Source organism: Apteryx mantelli, chromosome 2, assembly GCF_036417845.1.
Source record: "Apteryx mantelli isolate bAptMan1 chromosome 2, bAptMan1.hap1, whole genome shotgun sequence".
In the NCBI taxonomy this organism is placed as follows: Eukaryota; Metazoa; Chordata; class Aves; order Apterygiformes; family Apterygidae; genus Apteryx; species Apteryx mantelli.
Window position 1 is genome coordinate 155141298 of NC_089979.1, and position 19716 is coordinate 155161013.

Here is a 19716-nt window from a genome sequence, read left to right on the forward strand (position 1 = left end):
GCCAAAATGGCTATCTTAAACTTTGAGAACAGCTGGGAGGCCTTTGAATATGTATTCATGGAGGGGGTGAGAGTCATCGACTAAATGCAGACACAGATATCTGAGCTAGTCGGTAGAGTCCAGGTTGAGGCTTATTTTGCCCTAACACAGGTGTTTGAAATAGATTCTGTCTTAAAGTGTTTCTCTGTTTGCTCTAAAGGAAGCCTAGGATATAAATTAAGACTAATACCATGGAGATAATTAAACTTCTTGAGGCAGTGCTAAATAATAATACCACACTTCAATTCTTCCATTGTTTCTGGTTAATTTTTTGCTGAAATACATTATCTTTTTAAGACTTCTCGGAAGTGTTCCAAGGAAGCTTTAAGACTATGATGTGAAAAGCTCTAAAACAAAAAGTTAGTTTCCATCATGCAGAGAATACAGTAAAGTTTTAAGTAAAGCAAGTAGTAATAATAAAAACTATTGTAAATACCCTACACATTGTTATGAATACATTTAGCAAAGCAAATTTCACACTGTGATTGTGGTGCGTGTATTTTAGTAGGAATCTGAGATAACTTCTATACATGTACATAAACATTTTTTTCTCAAAAATTTGGAGAGCTTCTCAGTCTCCCTAGTTTGGCTGTAGTATTTAATATGTACTGCTTGATGCTCAAGAGCTCCTGGGGGCAGCAGAAAGTAGCTCCTCAGTTGTTTCCTAAAACCTCACCAGCCTGTTCAGAAGCACTGAACTTGGAGACCCTATCTGGCAGCTTTTCAGGGGATTTTAGTTGACTGGCCCTCCTTTACGCACCCCTAGTATGGGCTTCTCAAGGCTGTCCTCTACCCCCCTTTTTCAGCAGCTCGACCACTTGATGGGGTATAGTCTGTTAGGTGTCTTGCCTGTAATTAAAACTTTCAAAGTGGGTTTGGAGACAGTTACTGAATACTTGCTGTATATTGTTTCTGGAAGTGTCTAGGTTCTGTTAACTGAATTGATGTTGTTCGCTGTCCATGCTCTGAGAAGTTGGCTTTAACTGGAAATCTGAGTTCTCTTCAGTGGTTCTCTCTGTTCCTTTGGCCCAAACAAAGTCCAGTGCTGTAGTGATGTTCATAGTTGTTGACATAGAAGAAAAATGATACATAAAACATAAAGTAAATAGTAAGTGAGCATGAACTTGGAGATAATCAAAAGGTATAAGATTTCAATTAAATAGTGGGTCTTTCGATACTGAAAAATCCTTCGAAAAAATCTTAAAAAAAAAAAAAAAGTGAAAGCACCTGAAAATGTTTCTCTGCAGTTAGAGGTAAGGCTGATCTCTTTGGAGTGAGACAAAGAATTAACTGGATACACAAGTTTCTACATCCTTATTAGAGGTCAAGTGGTCTGAATGGATATGTTAGAAAGTCTGTAGGAATATAGTTGTCATTTATGTACACTTTGTAGTTAACTGTACATCTTGTATCATGATAGCAAGGAAAGCGACATTCTGCTTAGTAGACTTTCCACTTGTATATATTTTATGAGTCTAAGTAGGCAGCATATGAACTTTATATGTAATAATCACAGAAGTAAAATAAAAACAGAAAAGTTAACAAATATTAGTCCTAGGGTGGAAAAAATCTGTTTCTGAAACTTTCAGATAGCATTTTTTATGTATTTATATTTTTTTCTAAAGTATTTGCTGGTGAATCTTACATAATAATGGATGGCATCACATAAACCCCGTGCTTGCTATTTTTTGATAACCTCTGGTAGGAGAAAGGGTTAATATAAAAAGGCCAAAGATGTTGATCCAACTGAGTGATCTTTCGTTAGCTACAAGTTTACATTCATAGGCAAAATAAGAGGCAGTTCTGATACCCTGATAGTATCCTCATGCAGATTAAGAGCTTTTTTGCTAACTGGAGAAAAAGGAAGAGTGCTTAAATATTAGAGAAAATGACAGTGCAGAGAAGTCGTATCAGAATTATTCTGTTGGGATCTATGTGTGTTTTCATAGCACAGTCAGTGATATGAACAGTGATATTTCAGAGGTCCGTGGCTGTTGTTTCTTACGTGCTTGAGTTCTGATCTTTTGCTGATATGACCCCAAAGTGGTCCTGCAATCACAGGAGCGCTCTTTCTTTGCACTGATGCTTCCGTTATTGCTTTCTTTGGCATAGTTTCATAACTGATGACTAACCAGTCTAAATTAGCTTATTACAAACGAAGGCCTTAGATGTTGTTTACTATGCCATATATACAAAGCAGTGCCTGGACTGTTGGTCTGAATCGGATTTCACTTAAGGTGGTGTAAATCAGGAGTAACTCTGTTAAACCAAAGGGGTTGGTTTTGGTTTTTTGTTTGTTTTCTCCCCTACAAAGTAAGTCACCCAGCTCTCTTGGACCTCTCTTGGAAAAAGGAGGGGGTGGGGGAGAGGTCGCCCTTACCCAGAGCTACTGTTCTGCCTGCTATTTAATCTGAAACAACTGCCTTCAGTTGTCTTATTCCATTGGAGCTTTCTTCAGTCTTTTCTGAAGCTTTTAACTGAAGTGAAATTTTGTTTGTTTGTTTGTTTGTTTTCTAGGGAGCTTTAGACTTTCTTTGGTTTACCTATTTGTTCGAGCTTATTAAGCTTTCCTGTCTCGTGTCTGTCTTGCAGAGCCTTGCTTTTCAGTGGCACTGTTCCAATGCTGGCCAAAACAATTGCACATGTGTCTTTTAAAATCTTGTTATTTTATATGCAATCATGCTTTTATCATTCTGATTCATTCATGAATTCTGGAGTCATTTTGTAATTTCTGTCAGTCAGTGCTGTGAATCTTCAGGTCTGACTTTACAGCTAGCTCTGTGCTGAATGCTTTCTGTAAATTTTTGTATAATTCAGAGGAAAAGCACAAAGCTAGGCTTACAAACACATGAAAAAAGGTTTGCGGGAGAAAGGAGTTCTCTTTGGGCTGCAGTTCCAGTGAGCTGTTCCAGTGACAGAGCATATTAATGACAGTGGTAGGCAAGTGAGGTCAGTGTGATGTCAGTGCTCTTGCTTGTAATCCTGCACATGCTTGCTAGTTTGGAACAGTTCACGCTGAGCTCTGCGAGAGGAACGGCAGAGTCGTGTGTGCAGAAGCTGATCATGGCTGTAACAGGAGATGAAACAGGTAAAAAATAAATAAATAAAAAAAAAAAAAAACTGTTAGTCTTTTACATTACATTTTTGGATGTCTAAGCTTAGTTAGTATTTGTGACATTTTCCTTTGAACTTGTTGCTGTAACTCTTTCATCTTTGAAAACTGGCATAAATAGATCTGATTATAATTAGTCAGTGTGGGATATCAGTGTAATTTTAACAGTTTTCTTTAAAAAAAATCACTGTTAGAGCATGAAAATTCTTGCACAAGTTGATTCAGATAACTAATCTTTACTACTTGATGCAGGATTTTGCTGAAAAATCCACCAGTTTTCTTTTAAATCCTTCTTTTTTTGTGGAGATGTATGTGGCTATCTTTATAATTATGTTTTTTTCTTTTGTAAAAAAGATGCTGCTTTTAGGTTTAGCAGTAAACTCTTCAGACTTGATAAGCTAAAATAGACTTAAGCATAGCTGTAAGAAGAAAGGTGTGCATTGTTTTAGTAGTATAAATAAACCCTTATGCTTTCATTGCTAGAGAAAATGGTGAATACAAACAGATTTGAAAGAGCAATAATTTCGAGTGTTGAAATGCCTGCTTATTTTCTCCTACACTGTTAAAATGGTCTGTTCCTCAGCTAATTGAGTTCAAAAGGCTGACGTCATTAGATTTCCTGGAATCATGTTGCAGTAGGGGACTGGAAAAGTTAAACTCCAAACAAGATACACATTGACGTCAGCTCCAAGTCATGCTGTGATTTAGTCAGTTCCTTTCTGCTTCGTCAATCCCCTCCGGCGGATCTGTAATGTTAGCTGACTTGCAGCTGGTATCGACGTCCTGCTTATTGCTGTTTAGTATTTTTTCATTAATCCAAAGATAAGTATCCTAAGTCCATGTTTCCTGATTTTTATGCTCAAAGGAATAATGATTCATGCCTTGCTTAGCCAGTTTAGTGGTGAAGTTTAAAACCCTTTGATAAGCTAGTCCCATCATCGTGACTCACAGGAGAGGAGAATAAATACACTAATACATAGCATGTATCAGATTTTTCTCCTGGCTAGTGGAAGAATTCAAGTGCAGGAGTGCTCTCTAGTGTTCAGCAAGTTGTTTTCCCCAAGAACCTGCTGATATAAGGTGGTGGGATTTTCTCATAATTTACTCATTTTGTTAATTTCTCTGAGCTTAATTTGCAAGGGTAGTTGTACTCTTCTGGATTTAGCTGTCTGAGTTTATTTTTTCTTTTTTTTTCTTCTTGTTAGTAACTTTCATTTTGTAAGCCTGAACTCAAACCTTCAAGTTTTTTGAATGACTTTTTACTCTTTTGCAATTTTAAGGAGAAAGAAAGTAACTGGCCTGGGGTGATGAGTTAGGGGAGTAGACCTTCTCCAGTTTTGTTGTGGTTCTCAGCTTTCTTCTCTTGACTTGCATGTTGGTTGCAGACTTGATGTGTTGCAAAAGCGTAAGCCATGATAGCCATTGTGAAAGTATTATGAATACTTCTAAACATGCCTTAGGACAAACACATGCATGCAGTTTACCAATCTCAATTTTTCTGTGGTTTTGTTCAAGAAAAAAATCACTGGCTGTAAATTACCTCTACAAAAGGCGACTAAAATTGCTGTTAACAGTCTCAGTCCTATGTCTCATTTGCAGGAATGCGTTTAAAACTCCATGGAGTTTCATTAGAAACAGATATCCTCTGTGATTTCAGAGGCCTGGCAGGGTGGATCGGGGTGGTGTGGTGTGTGTGTGTGTGTGTTTTTTCTTTCTCTCTTTCTCTCCCCCCCCCGCCCCCCTGGGCCCCGATGCTTGATTGCTGCAGCATATGGGTACACTAATGGACTAGGACAGTACGAATTTTCTTCTAGAGTATCCTTTCTGTTAAAGCCTGTTTCTTCTCTCCCAATGTATTTTTCAGGGGAAACAGCATTTTATTGCAACTTTTTGAGGTATTATACAAAAAATTTTGCAGAGTTAGTGATAATTTGCACTAATGTCATTTATTCTGTGATAAAGCACTTACTATGGCACAGTTAAAAGATGCTTAGTCCTTCTTTTTAACAGCTATGTCTGGGTTAGGTAGACTTGTATGACCAAAACAGTTATTTGCCTCTCCTACCATACTTGTAGATTTTTAAGTGAGCCAACTGTTAGGCAGGGACAGACCTTATGGGAACCTCATCAAACTAGTCTTAAAACATGTTGCTACTTACAGCAGTGCTTGCTGATCCCAGCTGAGATAGGGGCTCGGTTTTGGTGAGCCTGTTGCAGGTACCTGTGGCACCGAGTCCTCTTAGCAGCAGCAACAATAAGTGCTATTGGCTAACGTGTGAGTGTAAATCAAGCAAAGATAACAAAGTAGTTGGTGACCCCAGGTTGACATGACCTTCTTTCTCCTTAAATTGATGTACAGACTGCGTGATTTTACTTGGATTTATGCTTCATTATAGCTAATGCAAGCTGAGAAAACATCTTTTTTTTTCTTTCTTTTTTTTTTTTTAGTGAAAAAAGATAGAAAAAGGTAGTTCTTGCCATAGAGTCAAGATGAGGCTAAAGAATTTCTAATATTCTGTTTTTATAAATAGTGAGCTGATGTATTGTCCTGTTGACATAAGCAGGGCTGCTAACATAAGCAGCGAACCGAATCGAGGGTTAAGTGATTCTATTATAGCTATGCAAGAAGACAAAGATCTAAGTTCATGGTGTCTGCCTGTTTGTCCTCGCAAGGCCATCGTCAGGTGATTCCTCTTTCCCACCCCCGTCCCTCAAGGATTATCTTTAACTTAGGTCAGTTCGGTGGTCCAGCTCATCTTGTAATTCCACAAACACTTTTACCCACACAGCCAAGAGGGGGGAGCTGCAAATTGTTTAAGCAGATAATGATTTCAGAACACGTCTGTGGAGAACTGTAGTCTAAACACAGCTTGATCCTATTTTTTCTGTTTAATTAGTGAAGTACTTGCATGAAATTTTCTCAGAGAGTAGTGTGAATAGAAATTTATTACTATGTTTAGGTTGGGGTTTTTTTTCACCTGTAGGTGACTTTTGTCTCTTTACTGCTCTATCCATCAGCCTCCCAATAGCGCTTTTGTCTATATTTTATCCTTCTAAGTTTTTCCATTATTTGAGTATTGCTTTAAAGAATTAAAGTACAAATTATGTATAACATAACAGACCCTGAAATTTGATCTTTTATATCCAGTTGCTTTAATGAGGAAAATAGAAGTTTTGTTCTGCAAAAATATGAAATATTTATGGAAATTAATAGGCAAGTACTTGCTTATAATTTTAATCAGGATGCATTTTTTGTTTGATTTTTCTGTGTCAGAAAGACCCAGATATACTTCCTTATGACTTTCACAATTTTGTTTTAAAGCTGAGGATACATTTCATAGGAACAAAGTATCCTAGAAATAAATATAGAAACAAGGTGAGAGCATCAGAAAGATACTGTTTCCAAATTACATGTCAGATTTCAAATCTGCATTTAACTTGGGAAAGCTCAAAATTGGCAGGCTCAGGAGCTGAATCTGAATTTTTGGACTCCAATTTACTGTGTAGCTACACCCCTTCCTGTGCAACAGCTACCACCTCTTCTTGCCCGCTAATGCAGCAGCATCCTATTTGTGGGCCTCCTGCTCAAGGAACGTATTTCTGTTCCCCATGAGCATTTGTCTCTTCCTTTTGGCAGCAGTAGCTCTCACTTTTTCCTAAGGTTGCCAGACAGATGCCATAAAGGAAGGAGAGTCAGTAAGGCCAGTACTGTTGCTGTTACAGGGAAGGGGAGACAGGTTGCTTTTGAAGCATCTGTTAGAGGACAGTGGTGGCTGAGTGGACTCTCAGTGGCTGCAGCAGCAGCATCTTTTTGTGCAAGCAGCAAATAAATATGTGGATGTTTTGACAATATTTCTCAAACAGCTTTCCCTGTACTTAGAAGAGCTACGTGGAAGCTTTCACAGGCTTGATCTGGCTGGTGGACCGCATGCTAGAGCAAGGTAGACAGCTAATTTTACAGGGTAGAAATAAAAGCTGATGAGATAACAAATATGACATTACAGGCCTGGGAGATATTTTGAGTTATAGGGACCCTGGATAATACATCAACAGAAATCTGTTATTTCCAGGGAGACTTTTGCATAGTTCTTTTTTGCTGTAATGTTTAAAATATGATTCTTTACAGCTGCCACTGGAGACATGCCAGCTTACCAGATTCGAACTCCCACCACTGCCTTACCTCAGGGAGTGGTAATGGCAGCCTCACCAGGGACCCTGCATAGCCCTCAGCAACTAGCAGAAGAGGCAACACGCAAGAGAGAACTGCGACTTATGAAAAATAGGTAAGACTATGTTACAATTAATAGTCAGTGTTGCAAAAAACCAAAATACTCTAGTAGAGTTTTCTTCTTAAAGTCATGAGCCACTGCCTATGGTTGAGGAAGGGAAGGCAAGAAATCCATTCTATGTCTTCAGTCCTCCCACATTCTTACAGCACTGGTGAGCAGTGGCTGTTAATCAAACCTGGGAAGTTAGAGCTGTCCTTGTCTCCGTGGATTTTTAATTCTGAAATATTATGATAATTCAAAAATCAGTGTTAGTTGTGTCCATTACTGCTCATCGTTGAGATGATCTAGAGATATACTTATTGTTGAACAAATTTTTTCACTTGATAATAAAATGACCAGCATGGGATCTCATTGGCAGCTGCCCATTAATAATACTGTGAAGATGACTTATCCTAGAATTGAATGATAGTTATGGAATTTCTTAAATAGCTGGTTCTCAGGATAAGTTACTGTGTAGTACTACTTTGATTTAAATAGGTGTGTCATTTAGCATATTGTGTGAGGTGGCTGTATATTTTCTAATTAGTTGGCATGGATTTTACTGTATGCAGTAAACATCTGTCTTTCTCTGTGCTTTTTTCTAACTGCTCTTAGAGGGCTTTTTCTTTTTAAATGCATAGCTGCTGCTGACATCAATGGAAGTTAGATTTATGCCTTCCAAAAGAAATAGTCTGATATGCAGATACATTGAATAGCCACTTGCCTTATGATTGAATTCATGGTATTGCTTTGCTCTCATGCCTGTCCTTACTTTAAATTACTCATAAGAATTGCTGCATTGTTGTGCGTCCCTTTTAGTTTCTCCTCTCTTCAGTTTTAACACTAGTGTCTAAGCCATCTCTCATATCACATGTTGGAAAGTTCCATTCTTGTAACTTGACAACCTATGTTTTGAAATGTTAAAGGAGTGGACTCTGTTTAGTACAGTCCAAGCCTACATATTATCTTTTTCTCACTGTTTTTCTCAGTTCATCTGTGTATTAATTCCATCATTGTTTTGGTTGGTGTTGAATTTGTTTCAAGTTTTCAGTTGTTTTAAGTTTGCTGTTTAACCATGTTATTGTTTATGGCTGTTATCTGCTGTTCTGTTTGTGCAATCCAACAATTGGTGGTGGTTGTCGTTATTATGGAACTGTAGGGATTGAAGGTAATTTCATTTATCCAGTCTTTGCCATACTGTGGCTGTTCCTGTAGTCATTTGCCTTGTATTGGTTCCAGGGAAGCTGCCAGAGAATGTCGCAGAAAGAAGAAAGAATATGTCAAATGTCTTGAAAATCGTGTGGCTGTGCTTGAAAACCAAAACAAGACTCTCATTGAGGAACTCAAGGCCCTCAAAGATCTTTATTGTCATAAAGCAGAATAACTGTCTTTCATTTGGACCTTGTTTATTACGAACTTTAATCAAGGCATGAGAGGAAGCAATTCTACAGATTGCCATATGAACTTGAGAAAGAGACACTTGAGGCCCTTGTGGAACCCAGTTTTGCTTAGTGTTTTTAGACTGATTTGGGAGATGTTCCAAAATTTGGAATTCAGTCATAGTCTCCATACTCTGCTGAGCTTTCTAATAGCATGCAAATGGCTTTTTTGTTTGCACTTTTTACTTCTGCTTTTTGCAGGGAAGCTGCTAAAGAATGTCGACGTCGGAAGAAAGAATACATAAAATGTCTGGAGAGTCGTGTTGCAGTGCTAGAAGTTCAGAACAAGAAACTTATAGAGGAGCTTGAAACCCTAAAAGACATTTGCTCTTCCAAAACAGATTAGTAGAAATATTTATTTTACTGTGAACTGACTAAAATATGTCCGATTACTTTATAAGGCAATACATAGCCAACACGAATTATGGCTTTCTCTTTGTGTCATTTATATTATATTCCAACTTCTAACATTCCTGAAATGCTTTCCTGCTTTTTGTCAAATCTTAGCTCTAATTTCAGGTTTTCTGTGCTGCTCCCGTCCACCTCCCAAGGAGCCAAATGTTAAAATATGTAACAAAGTTAAAAAGCGCATAATTTCTAAGAGCTGTTTCTTTGCCATATATTTACATTACTACTTTTTACATGTTACTGATAGTGTCCTGCACATACAAAATATTTTACAGTTGTTTTAAATGAATCATAAAGATAATGCATCCAGTAATACAAGAAAATCAAACTACTCAAGGTATCTCAGGAAAGAGTTTATAAAAGAATGTTATGATTACATGTATGTATTAGAATACTAGTCTACAAATGATTTTATGGCATATTTTTATATTAGTTGCTTTGTGGAAAAAAGTATTGTATTGCTGTCATGGAGTGCCATGGTTGAAGATAGTTTTTAATAGAACCATGTTGTTTAACCTGTGTAGTGTCTGGTTTCATTTAAACATCTGTTTATTTGAGATGCTTTAAAGCCTATGAGAGTCTGGAAGGGGAGGGAGGAGGAAAAAAAAAAAAGCATATATCAACTCCTTGACATGATGCTAAGTATATTGTAAATACTTGAAAAAAGCTTTCTGCTATATCCTGCTATTTACTTAAATCTTCTGTAGTCTGTGAAATATTTGATTTATTAGAGGTTTATATAACACAATGCAATTTTACATCCTGAATACTTCATGTTCTAGATTCTGGACAACTGTACACAGTTATCTATAGTGAAGGATGATGGTGTAGTCCTTTTCACACTTTCTGCAAAGTTCCAAGAGGAAGTAAAGGTTACTTAATGAAGGAAGCTTTCCAATAAACAGTAAATATCTGCTGATTCCCAGAGTTTCAGAATAACCTGTAGGTGAGAGCTGAAGATATTTAAAAATAAACCCCTGATTAAACCAGATTACAGCTCTGATAACTTCATCATGTGCCAACTTTCCATTCTGCTTTGAAGAAGAATAGTGCTTATACAAGATTGCTTCTGGGTATTTCTTCAATTCAGGAATGATCTAATTGATTATTGGTCTGTATAGTGTATGAGCAGAGTATTTGGGAGCTTTGCTGTAACTAGCAACACCATTGCCTTACTGATGAGTTGGTAAGAAAGACTTGGTTCCTGCTTAGTTGGCTTTACAAGATAAGGGGGGGGAAAAAAAGATGGAATCCTGCCCTCACTAAAGTCACTAAGACTTCTTGATTTAAACTGAATTCACATTTAACTCAGTCTTCACTCTGACACTTTTTTTAATCTGGTCTTCTGTCACTTTCCCAAATTATTTGAAATAGGATTTTTTTTCAAATTGTTTTTGAAAAGCCCATAAGGTACCTAAGTGAGGCCATATTTGTAAGAAGAGGCAGTCTCTCCTTTCTCTTCCTTACGACTACATCAGTTGGTTTAAAAAATTGCAGGTCCATGTAGCAGTCTCTATAAACTGCAACAAAAATATCCAGCCAATTGCTTGTTGTGGCTCTGTCACTAGAATCTGTTTTCTATTACAGGTACCATTGCTCCTTACTCTCCAAGGAACTTGGAACTAAGTGGAAAGAAACTTGAGTGTGTGGTGTATGACTGTCCAGTATAAACTTTTTTTATGGTTTCATCTTCTCTGTAGTATCTGGTATTCACTATAGCTAGAAATTTGACAGATGGCATCCTTGTCTGTTCCGTATCTGTGCAGTCTACAGTCATTTATTTGCTAATGCTTATTCAAGAGTTGGTTAATGTCTGTCTTTTATTTAAATAATTAATTTGGGGGGGGGGGGAAGCCTAATGTAGGGGAAGCTTAACTCCAAATGTTCTAAGTGTGTGTTTGGTCATTCTGGAAAACTTTGTTTCATATGTTTATCTGCAGCAAGGAAAAGTATCCTGCTTCAGAAAAGTCCACTGCTCAAAACCTGTCTCGTTTAGACTAAGACTTGGAAAAAAAGAAATGTTTATGACCTATTCTTCTTTCATTCTTGATAATATAGCTTGGTATAGAAATAATGTTGACATAACTAGTAAAGCACATTGTGTATTTTAAAGTGAGAAGGAGTGAGATCAAATAAGAACAAGGTATGTGGCTGGTAAATTAGAACCAAGATGCATCTTGTGGTGAAGGAAATAACTTTGCTGAAGATGAGCAAAGGGCGGTCTGCATAAATGCCAAGAGTCTGTTTTCAAATTGATACTGGAAAAGTAGGTTACTTATAATAGTAAATCCAGTTCTGAATTGATTTGGGAGATGTACATTGAAAACTTTGTGAGAGCTTTCCTGAGATTAAATGAAGATCAGAAGATGACCTCAATGGAGTTTGCTAGGGAAATAACACCAAAATAGTTATGTGCAACAGGACTGCTTGGAGCCTGGGTCTTTGCTCAAGCAGCACGTCAGAGGATTAAAGTGATAGACAGGATATATGCAAGGATATATAAATTAATTTTAGGTTATAAAGAAAACCTAATAAATCACACTAAGTCTTTCTTCAATTTAATTTTTCTCTTTAAAGTTGCTGTGTAGTTATTAAGCCTTCACAAGTTTTAGGTCATTATTTGAGACTTTTTTTATAGGCCACTTTAGTGACATATAAGATACTTCTGAATGTATGTCAACTTTGGAATCCGTAGTAGATGCATGTATGCTGTGACTGAGAACAGAATTTTTATTTTGGATTCCTGTTCACCAAGCTTGCATTTGTGCCTGTATGTCCTGTGCTTTCTTGTGCTCCTCTTCAAGAGCTTAAAATGTGAAAATGGCTGGAACTATTCATTGTTACTTCTTACTCCCTATGCAATAAAACTAAAATTGATTGGGGTCTGAACTCTTAGCTGTCAAAGGTCTTGGGAGATTACGCTGACACCATTTTAGAAGCTGTATTGCCTAGCAGTCCAAGTGAAATTGTCTAGGTTTGTATAATGGCACCCACCTCTTGGATAGCAGGCCAGTAAAAGGTCAGTTTATAATGAGAATGTTGAACTTCAACCATAAGGTAAGTCTTAGGGTTTTTATCTAAATTAGTTACTGATCTTTTCCTGATGATGCATTTTGATGGAAGAGAGGAAACTGCATTCTGCATTTGGTCTGTCTCCTCGCTTTGTGACCACTTTTGATTCGCTCAAAGGCCAAGCAATCTGTTTGTAGAGAATTACCAGGTGGATCAGACACTGAGCTCAGAACTTTTCCATCAGTGGCATTGGCTGGCAAAGCTGTCCCTTTGATTGTCAAGGCTCATTTTTTTGTGTAAATGGTGGCTCTATTGCCTTCCCTAAAATGGTCTCATCTTGAAACTACAGTACAAACATGCAAATTGCCCATGGACTTTTGTGGAAGGTTTGTGATGCGGCTGTCAATCACAACAGGAACTATGCTGACATACTTTAGGAAACACAGTATCAGTGGCTGTTCTTGTTTATGTGAGTACCACACACGCACACAAGTGAGCACTTGCTCTCTATCCCCATTTTAATTCTTAAATTCTCAGCTGAACCAGGCATTGAGGGGCAGAAAGAAAATCAAAGGAAGATTAGGCATGTTCAGCACTTTATGCCCTTGCATAGCAGGGTGGGGAAGCACACACAAGTCCAGTGGACATGAAAATACTTGTACATAGTGAAGTATATGGAGATGTTCATTAGGATTCACACTGACTGTGTCTCCAGAAACAACAGTTGCTCCTGAATAAATTACCATTCATTCACCTTTTTCTCAGTGGGGTGGAGTGAGAGACAAAATCCCTCCATCTAAACCCCTTTGCCTGGGATTGCCAAACCAGGAGGCTTCAGATGGCTTTCATCACCTCTGTTTTATCTGGAACATTGCAATCAGGGCAACAGTTGGCAGATAACAAGTCATGTTCAAAGAAATCTGTTTAGAAAAGGTAAAGTCAAAATTTTGTTTTAACTTCAATCTCCACCTGAAATTTCACTTTGGACTCTGCAATAGTTTGAAAAAATATAGTGTCATTTAAAATGCACACTGACTATTAGTGTTAGCTGTCAAATTATTCAAAATATGAACTTTTTAAGTATTCAAGTTTTAAATAATTGCATAAAGCATTTTATTGTGTTCAGCACAAGGTAAAGGGGGGGGAGAAGAAAAAAAGAGGTGGGTTGTTTGTTTTCATTAAAAGTCTTTACTATAAAACTGCCAAGTTACTCCTCCCATGCAACAGAAGAGAAGAGATTTCAGTTCAGTCTATTCTTCATCTCTTTTACTTTTCAGAGAAAGCGTACAGGGGCCTTCATGCTTATTTTTGTGCATTTGACATGTTTAATGCTTAGTCTTTTTACTTATACAGCTCTTCTATGAGTATTCTCATTAAGTTTTGCCCTAATCCCAGTTGTTGAAGAGGAAAGCTGCTCCTGTGTTGAGCTGCCTGAATTCATTTCAGATTTTCTGTGCCTTAGGTCTTAAGTGAATTGATATCGTTCCTACCAAACTCACTCATCTTGCTATGCTTTCCCCACCCCATCCAACAAATAAATTCCTGTTATTATTTGAGAAATTTTTCTGGCTGTCAACAATCCAGTCTGATGCCATGAACAGCAAGTTATCCATGAAGCTCTACCAAAGTGAAGTGGAGGCATCTGCTCTGTCCTCTTCTGTATGAAAGATGATCTGGTTCTTTCTTCATTTCAACATGTATAGCCGCAGACTTTTGATGACTGTCAGTAAGGGAAACTCTTTTCTGAGAAGATCACAATATCAAAACCACCTTCTGTCTTGTAGCAAGGGCATTGTTGGTTTTAATGCCTTCTCCCACCATTTGCTGCTGTTTCTACACTCAGAAAAAGAGGTTGCTAGGAATGTATGGACAACAACTAAAGAGAAGGCATGTCCTGTCTGAATTGTCCTATTTGATGGTTTTGTCACCATCTCTTTTTGACAAATCTTGGAAGCACCTGCTTCTCTAATGAGAACATGGCTCTGAGCTCTGGATACCAATACAATTTCCATAGCAATCTGATTCCAGCTCAGATTTGTGCATTAGGGTTTTTAGTGTGGCATAGGAAAAATGAAAAACTCCTTTTGGACACAGTATTATCCATAATACAGAAATGTTAAAGGAATCTGAGCTGATTTATTACAAGGAGAATTTGAACACTGCCCAAGCTGTGTTTTATCAGAGCCAGGAAAATTTTCATCAGTACCAGTAAAAAAGGCTGAATTAATTGTGATTCTTTTTCTGTAAGAAAATTACATCCCTCTGGTACCAAACTATTTTCTCCCTTGCTGAATCTATGCAATTGTTTCCAAATTTCTTTGAGACAGATAGCTGGAGGATCTACAGGAAGATACACATAGGACTGCATGGGTGTTTTTTCTCAAACAATTTCATGTAGCTCAGGGAAATGGTCTCTTCAAGAATGCCTTCAACCTCCCAGAGTTGTGGGCGATGAGGAATGTAATAGTCAGCTTCCTCTTAAGGTACAACTTTGAGTCATAGCTGTTCTGCATCTAAACAAGGTGGGTGGGGAGCAATGTTATGAAAGAGAAACCTCTAGAGTGTTAGGAGAGAGCTATCTCTTTACTGTCTAAAATAACCCAAGGTGCTGTGAGCTGGGAAAATTGGGATTAAAATAAGTATGTTGTATGTGAGTAGGGTCTTTTTGGATTGTTAGTTCCCCTGGATTTTACAAGATCTGTTTGCAGTAATGACTGTATTGCTATAGACCTCAGGACTGCAAGCCTTATCATCTCCCATGTGGTTTTCCAGGTTTTTCTTTCTGTTCTTTTCAAACGTATTTACTGGTCTGTACTGTTATCCTGCAGACATAAATGTAAGAGCTAAATCCAGTGTGGTATCTTCTTTTTTTTGAATGAGGTACCACTTAAAAGAAAGCCAGAAGTGGCCTGCTCAGCTTCTGTTTTGGATTGCTTCATTTTGCCCACAGACCTTTTTATCTTACTTAATATTTTTTGTGCGAGTGTGTGTATGGCAAGATTGTATTGAGTGCTGATGCTGAACTGTTAAGCAGATGATAAAAATAGCTGCATTTTGGTTCTCAGGCTTCCTGTATAAAATATTATCTTGTGCAAGAGTGGGTTTTGTCTGGTTGTTTTTTAAGGCACTCTGAGGTTCTTCTGGATCAGGGATAACAATGTTTTTATTGTTCCAACAAAAGTTATGCTAGTTCTAGTATTCACTTAATTTAAAACTTGAAGAAAATTACTTAGTTTTAGGGCAGTTTGATAATATTCATGCAGACTGGCAGAGACAGGTAGAAAAATCAGTTTATTTTTCTATCACTATCGAATCTTTTCTAGTCCATATTTCACAAGTTCCTGTTGTTTCCCACTTTTGAAATAGAGCTTCCTTATTGCAACTTGCACATTGGATATAGTTATGAAGCACAAGGTTTTGTAGTAAGGACAAAGCCTCAATGTGAGAGTTGAATGCTATGTGTAGATTAAGGGGAAAAAATAACTTCATTGTATTATGTATGACTAGAATGGAAAAAACAGCAAAGGAAGTGTCTTTGTTATGATAACTGCTGAGGTTTTTCCTCTCCTTTAATAGCCATATCAATGGAGTCGGGTGTGATTAATACATCTTGTGAATGGAATTATGACTATAAAAATGTCACAATTCAGAAGTCTTGCTACCTAGCCAAGCTATTGTTTGTTTTGTGGTTTCAAAATTATTTTGAATGAAGCTTTTAGTGGTCTCATTTCCATGATTTTTCAAATATGGTTGTGCTTATACTGTGTAAAAGCTGCACCAGAGTTGCTAACAACGCTAGTCTGGAGAACAAACATAAGAGGTAGGAAGAGACCCCCTACCTTATCCAAATGTATGATGACATAAGGCCCATCTGGAGTAAGGCAGTGCCTAATAAGATAATAGGACACTAAGACCTGTTATTCTATAATCCATAGGGGCTGCTTCTATTAAGGTAATTTTCTTGCTGGAATAAAAATCCTGAATGTATTTCTCACATCTGTACCTTTCCTTAAGTCTTACTGAAGTAAGAGAACTGCAAACACATTGGTGAGTTTAATGCCTCCTGAGATGTTTTTGTTGATGAAATCAGTTTTTAAGAACTAGACTTTCAAAGATTCCAGTTGTGTTGTATAAAGTAAAAACTTCCAGAATCCTGTCAGCTGCTATGCAAACAAGAAAATACCTAAATTATCACACACCTGCCTCTACCAGTGAAATTCTCAGGTACTTAAAAGATCAGGACGTGGGCCTGGAACTGCAGAACTCTAGACAGAAGTGGGCAATCAAAATCTGTTGTGATTCATAAAGGAGACGTTCTGTTTCTCTCGTTTGAGGCCTAACCTAATTAGTTTTTTTAAAGTGCACCTACCAGGAATGGGTTCTGCATGACGTGGCCAGAGAGGAAGAGGAAAAAAATCAGGGTAGAATGAACACATTTTTTTAATAGCTATAGTGTTACAGAGTGATGCAAGTGGGCAGGTATTTGCATGTCAGACCTTTATTTGCTTAGCTCTGTACTGGTTTTGTGCAAGAATCGGTCCAATGGAGTCTATACAGGGATCAGAGATCTGTTGTATAAGGCATAGGATGGAAGACTGTAACTTTTCAAAACTTTTCCCTCCAGTTTCTATTCTGCTGTCTTCTGTAAATTGTCAACTGTAGTCATCTCCCTACTGCTAACAGATATTTACTCACTGATAGATATCTGTTCCTTATGTTCTGTGTCCTTTCCCATAAATGATTTTCATTTTCTCGGTATATTAATCTTGTAAGTAACACTTATGCACTCATGTTTGTGTCTGATTTCTTCTAGTATGTTTTGAGCTTGATGATCTATTTTGATTGACATCTCAAAGATTTCTGAAAAGTTTCATGAAAATAGATGATTGCCAAAGGGAGATGCTGTTCATGCACTTACTGAACGTATGACGTAAGCATTGTTGTATATGAGAAAATCTAATTGGAGCTCTCCTGTTAGACTCTGGAGAATCCGCTGATGCAGGTGAACCATAGAAAATGATGTTTCATTAGTTTTACTGCTGACAGAAGTATTTGTATTTTGGGGGAGCAATCAAACTTCTGTAGAATGCACCGTATTTGTTTAAAATGTAAATATGCATTTATAGACAAAGCACACTTTTATTAAAATATTAAATGTCTTGCAGACTTAAACTGTGAAGCTGTTCTCTGCCTCTTCCCTAAGCTAACCATAGTTGACTAAACGGCAATGGAAGGTACCCTGATTAAATACTTTCTGGATGCTATCTTAGATTTAACATTTATTGCTGATTTTGTAGACTGCTGCTAGGCAAATAACTTAAAAATAGACCAGTTTTGACGAATATAATTTATTAGAAAAACATACACATTGCTGTTACTGTTGAATATAAGCAACTTGAGCAGAGAAAGTCGGGAATTGTGTCTGCCGGCTTTCGGGCGCGAGGCATTTCGGGCCTTCCGGGTTAGGGGGCTGAACAAAACACACGAAACAACGAGAGTCTAAAAGAGTGAAACAAAAGATTCTTGCAGCTGTTTTACAGTGACACCTTGTGGAGATGGATGTCTATACTTCATTTCCAAATAATGATTAAGCAGCCAAAGGACATTATGGAAGCAGAGAATTTCTTGTTTCCAGGTGTGTGAGGGTCTCAATTACTACAGCCAGAGGTGTTCTGTGTTTATTAAGAAGGCAGAAATTCAATCTTCCTGCTGTTCTCCAGTGTTTATATGCAGCTAGTAATGAAAGTGATTTATAATTTGATAGTTGTTTCTTGCAGATAAAACCATTGTATTGACAAATTTTTCAATTTATAGTCTTCCTGACTGATAGTCCTATTTAATGAAAGCCAAAATGAGTATTCATTAATCTTGATTATATTCCTACTAATAATCGTAGAATGTTATCCAAATACATAAAAATTGATATTACAAATACTGTTACTTGAAGCACAGTAGTTATGAATTCTGGGTCACGAGAGCAAAATATAAAAAACATTAATATCTTTTGAAACATAATGGTGTGAAGGGAGAAGGAAGTAATGCAATTTTAATCCAGGCATATGGAAATAGAAATTTGGAATTAGGAAAGACAGGGGTAAAACAAGGGAATATAGGAAGCAAGAAGAGGTAAAGGCAGTGATGGAGAATATTCATTCTTCCAGCTGGATAATTTCCCTTTTCTAATAAATACATAAATTGCTTGTTTCTGCTTTACAACTGTGAATATGTAGTATCCCATCCCATAGTCATGTGTGCAAGTGACTCCCTCTGTGCATAGACTCCATCAGTGCTCTATACAAAGCCATGTAGTACTTTTTCCATAACTCCTATGATGCTTGAACTGATTTCCTAAATAGAACTTTTTTTCTCATTAAAGAGAATTGATCAAATATATGAGATGTGAGCTCAGGTTTTAGAACAATAGATGAATCTATATGGTAAATTTATGGTCCTGCACTATGAGAAATGAAAGGATATTGTTTCAGAATTGTTCCTATTGAGTAAGAGGTTCATTTAAATGTTTATGTAATTTAATTAATTGGTAATGAAATGTTAACATTAAATCAATTTTTAGTATCATGCAGTTTTAAGTTATAAATGCAATGTTAAATTGGTTACAGTTTAAAACTGTTTTTAAAGTTTGTGTTGTAACTGAGACAGTTTGGAGGGGTTTGTATCCACTTGCACTGTAGTTTGTGACTGCAATCCTTATAAAGTTAATTCGATGTCCCAACTGTTTCCCACACAATTGGTCTGGCAAATATTAGACCTGATTGTGTATCTGTTCCTCATATTGGATTATTCCTGAGGTTAGAAACTTTATGCTCAAACAACATTTAACATTAGCTCTTGCTATTCAAGTATACTTACCAGTTTTATAGACAGAGTTTCGGACTTCAGTTTTATAGACAAAGCCCTCTCTTTCCGGAATGGAAGAAATAAATGCTCAATTTCTGTAGCCAATATTTTAGCCCTGGAAATGCTCTCTTCTGCTTGGTATCCTGCATCTGCCATTAGTGCCCTAAGGATCAGGAATGAATTTTCCCTCATAATACAGCTGAGCTCTTTTACTAACAGTCGAGGTCTCATTGTCCTACTTGAAGACATTTGGGGGAGAGGGGAAACAACTAGTGAAAATATGTATTGCAGTATCTGCAGGGCTCAGGTCAGAGCCATACTACAGTGGCACACTGCAGTCTTCCTTAATAAATGATTGAAAACAGACCCTCTACGTTTTACTGGACCTTTACTCAAAACCAGCTATAAGAAAACTTGCACAAGTTATTCTCATTCCTGCAACGATCACCTTCTATTGACTTGTTTTAGCTTCTCTTTCAAAGTCTTGTCTTGGAGTGGTGGCTGCTGCAGCAGAGTTTAATGGCCAAGCTGGCCTAGGTAAAAATGCTCAAGTTGGCGTTTTTCTGCAGAAAAGTTGTCA

The 19716-nt window shown here is 37.3% G+C and overlaps 1 protein-coding gene across 7 annotated transcripts in view; it reads left to right on the plus strand.

Moving 5' to 3' along the window:
- Nucleotides 1-9781, plus strand: part of CREM (cAMP responsive element modulator) — a 32341-nt gene extending 22560 nt beyond the window's left edge. For 5 of the 7 annotated variants that reach the window (XM_067291895.1, XM_067291896.1, XM_067291897.1 and 2 more), the window contains 2 exons: nucleotides 7278-7434; nucleotides 8659-8892. In XM_067291895.1, coding sequence (XP_067147996.1) covers nucleotides 7278-7434; nucleotides 8659-8803 — 302 coding nt within the window. In that variant the 3' untranslated portion in view covers nucleotides 8804-8892. Of the gene's footprint in view, nucleotides 1-7277; nucleotides 7435-8658; nucleotides 8893-9059 lie in introns of those variants that run through there. The other 2 variants (XM_013949343.1, XM_013949335.1) reach the window with 1 other exon arrangement.
- The last annotated feature ends 9935 nt before the right edge of the window (nucleotides 9782-19716 follow it).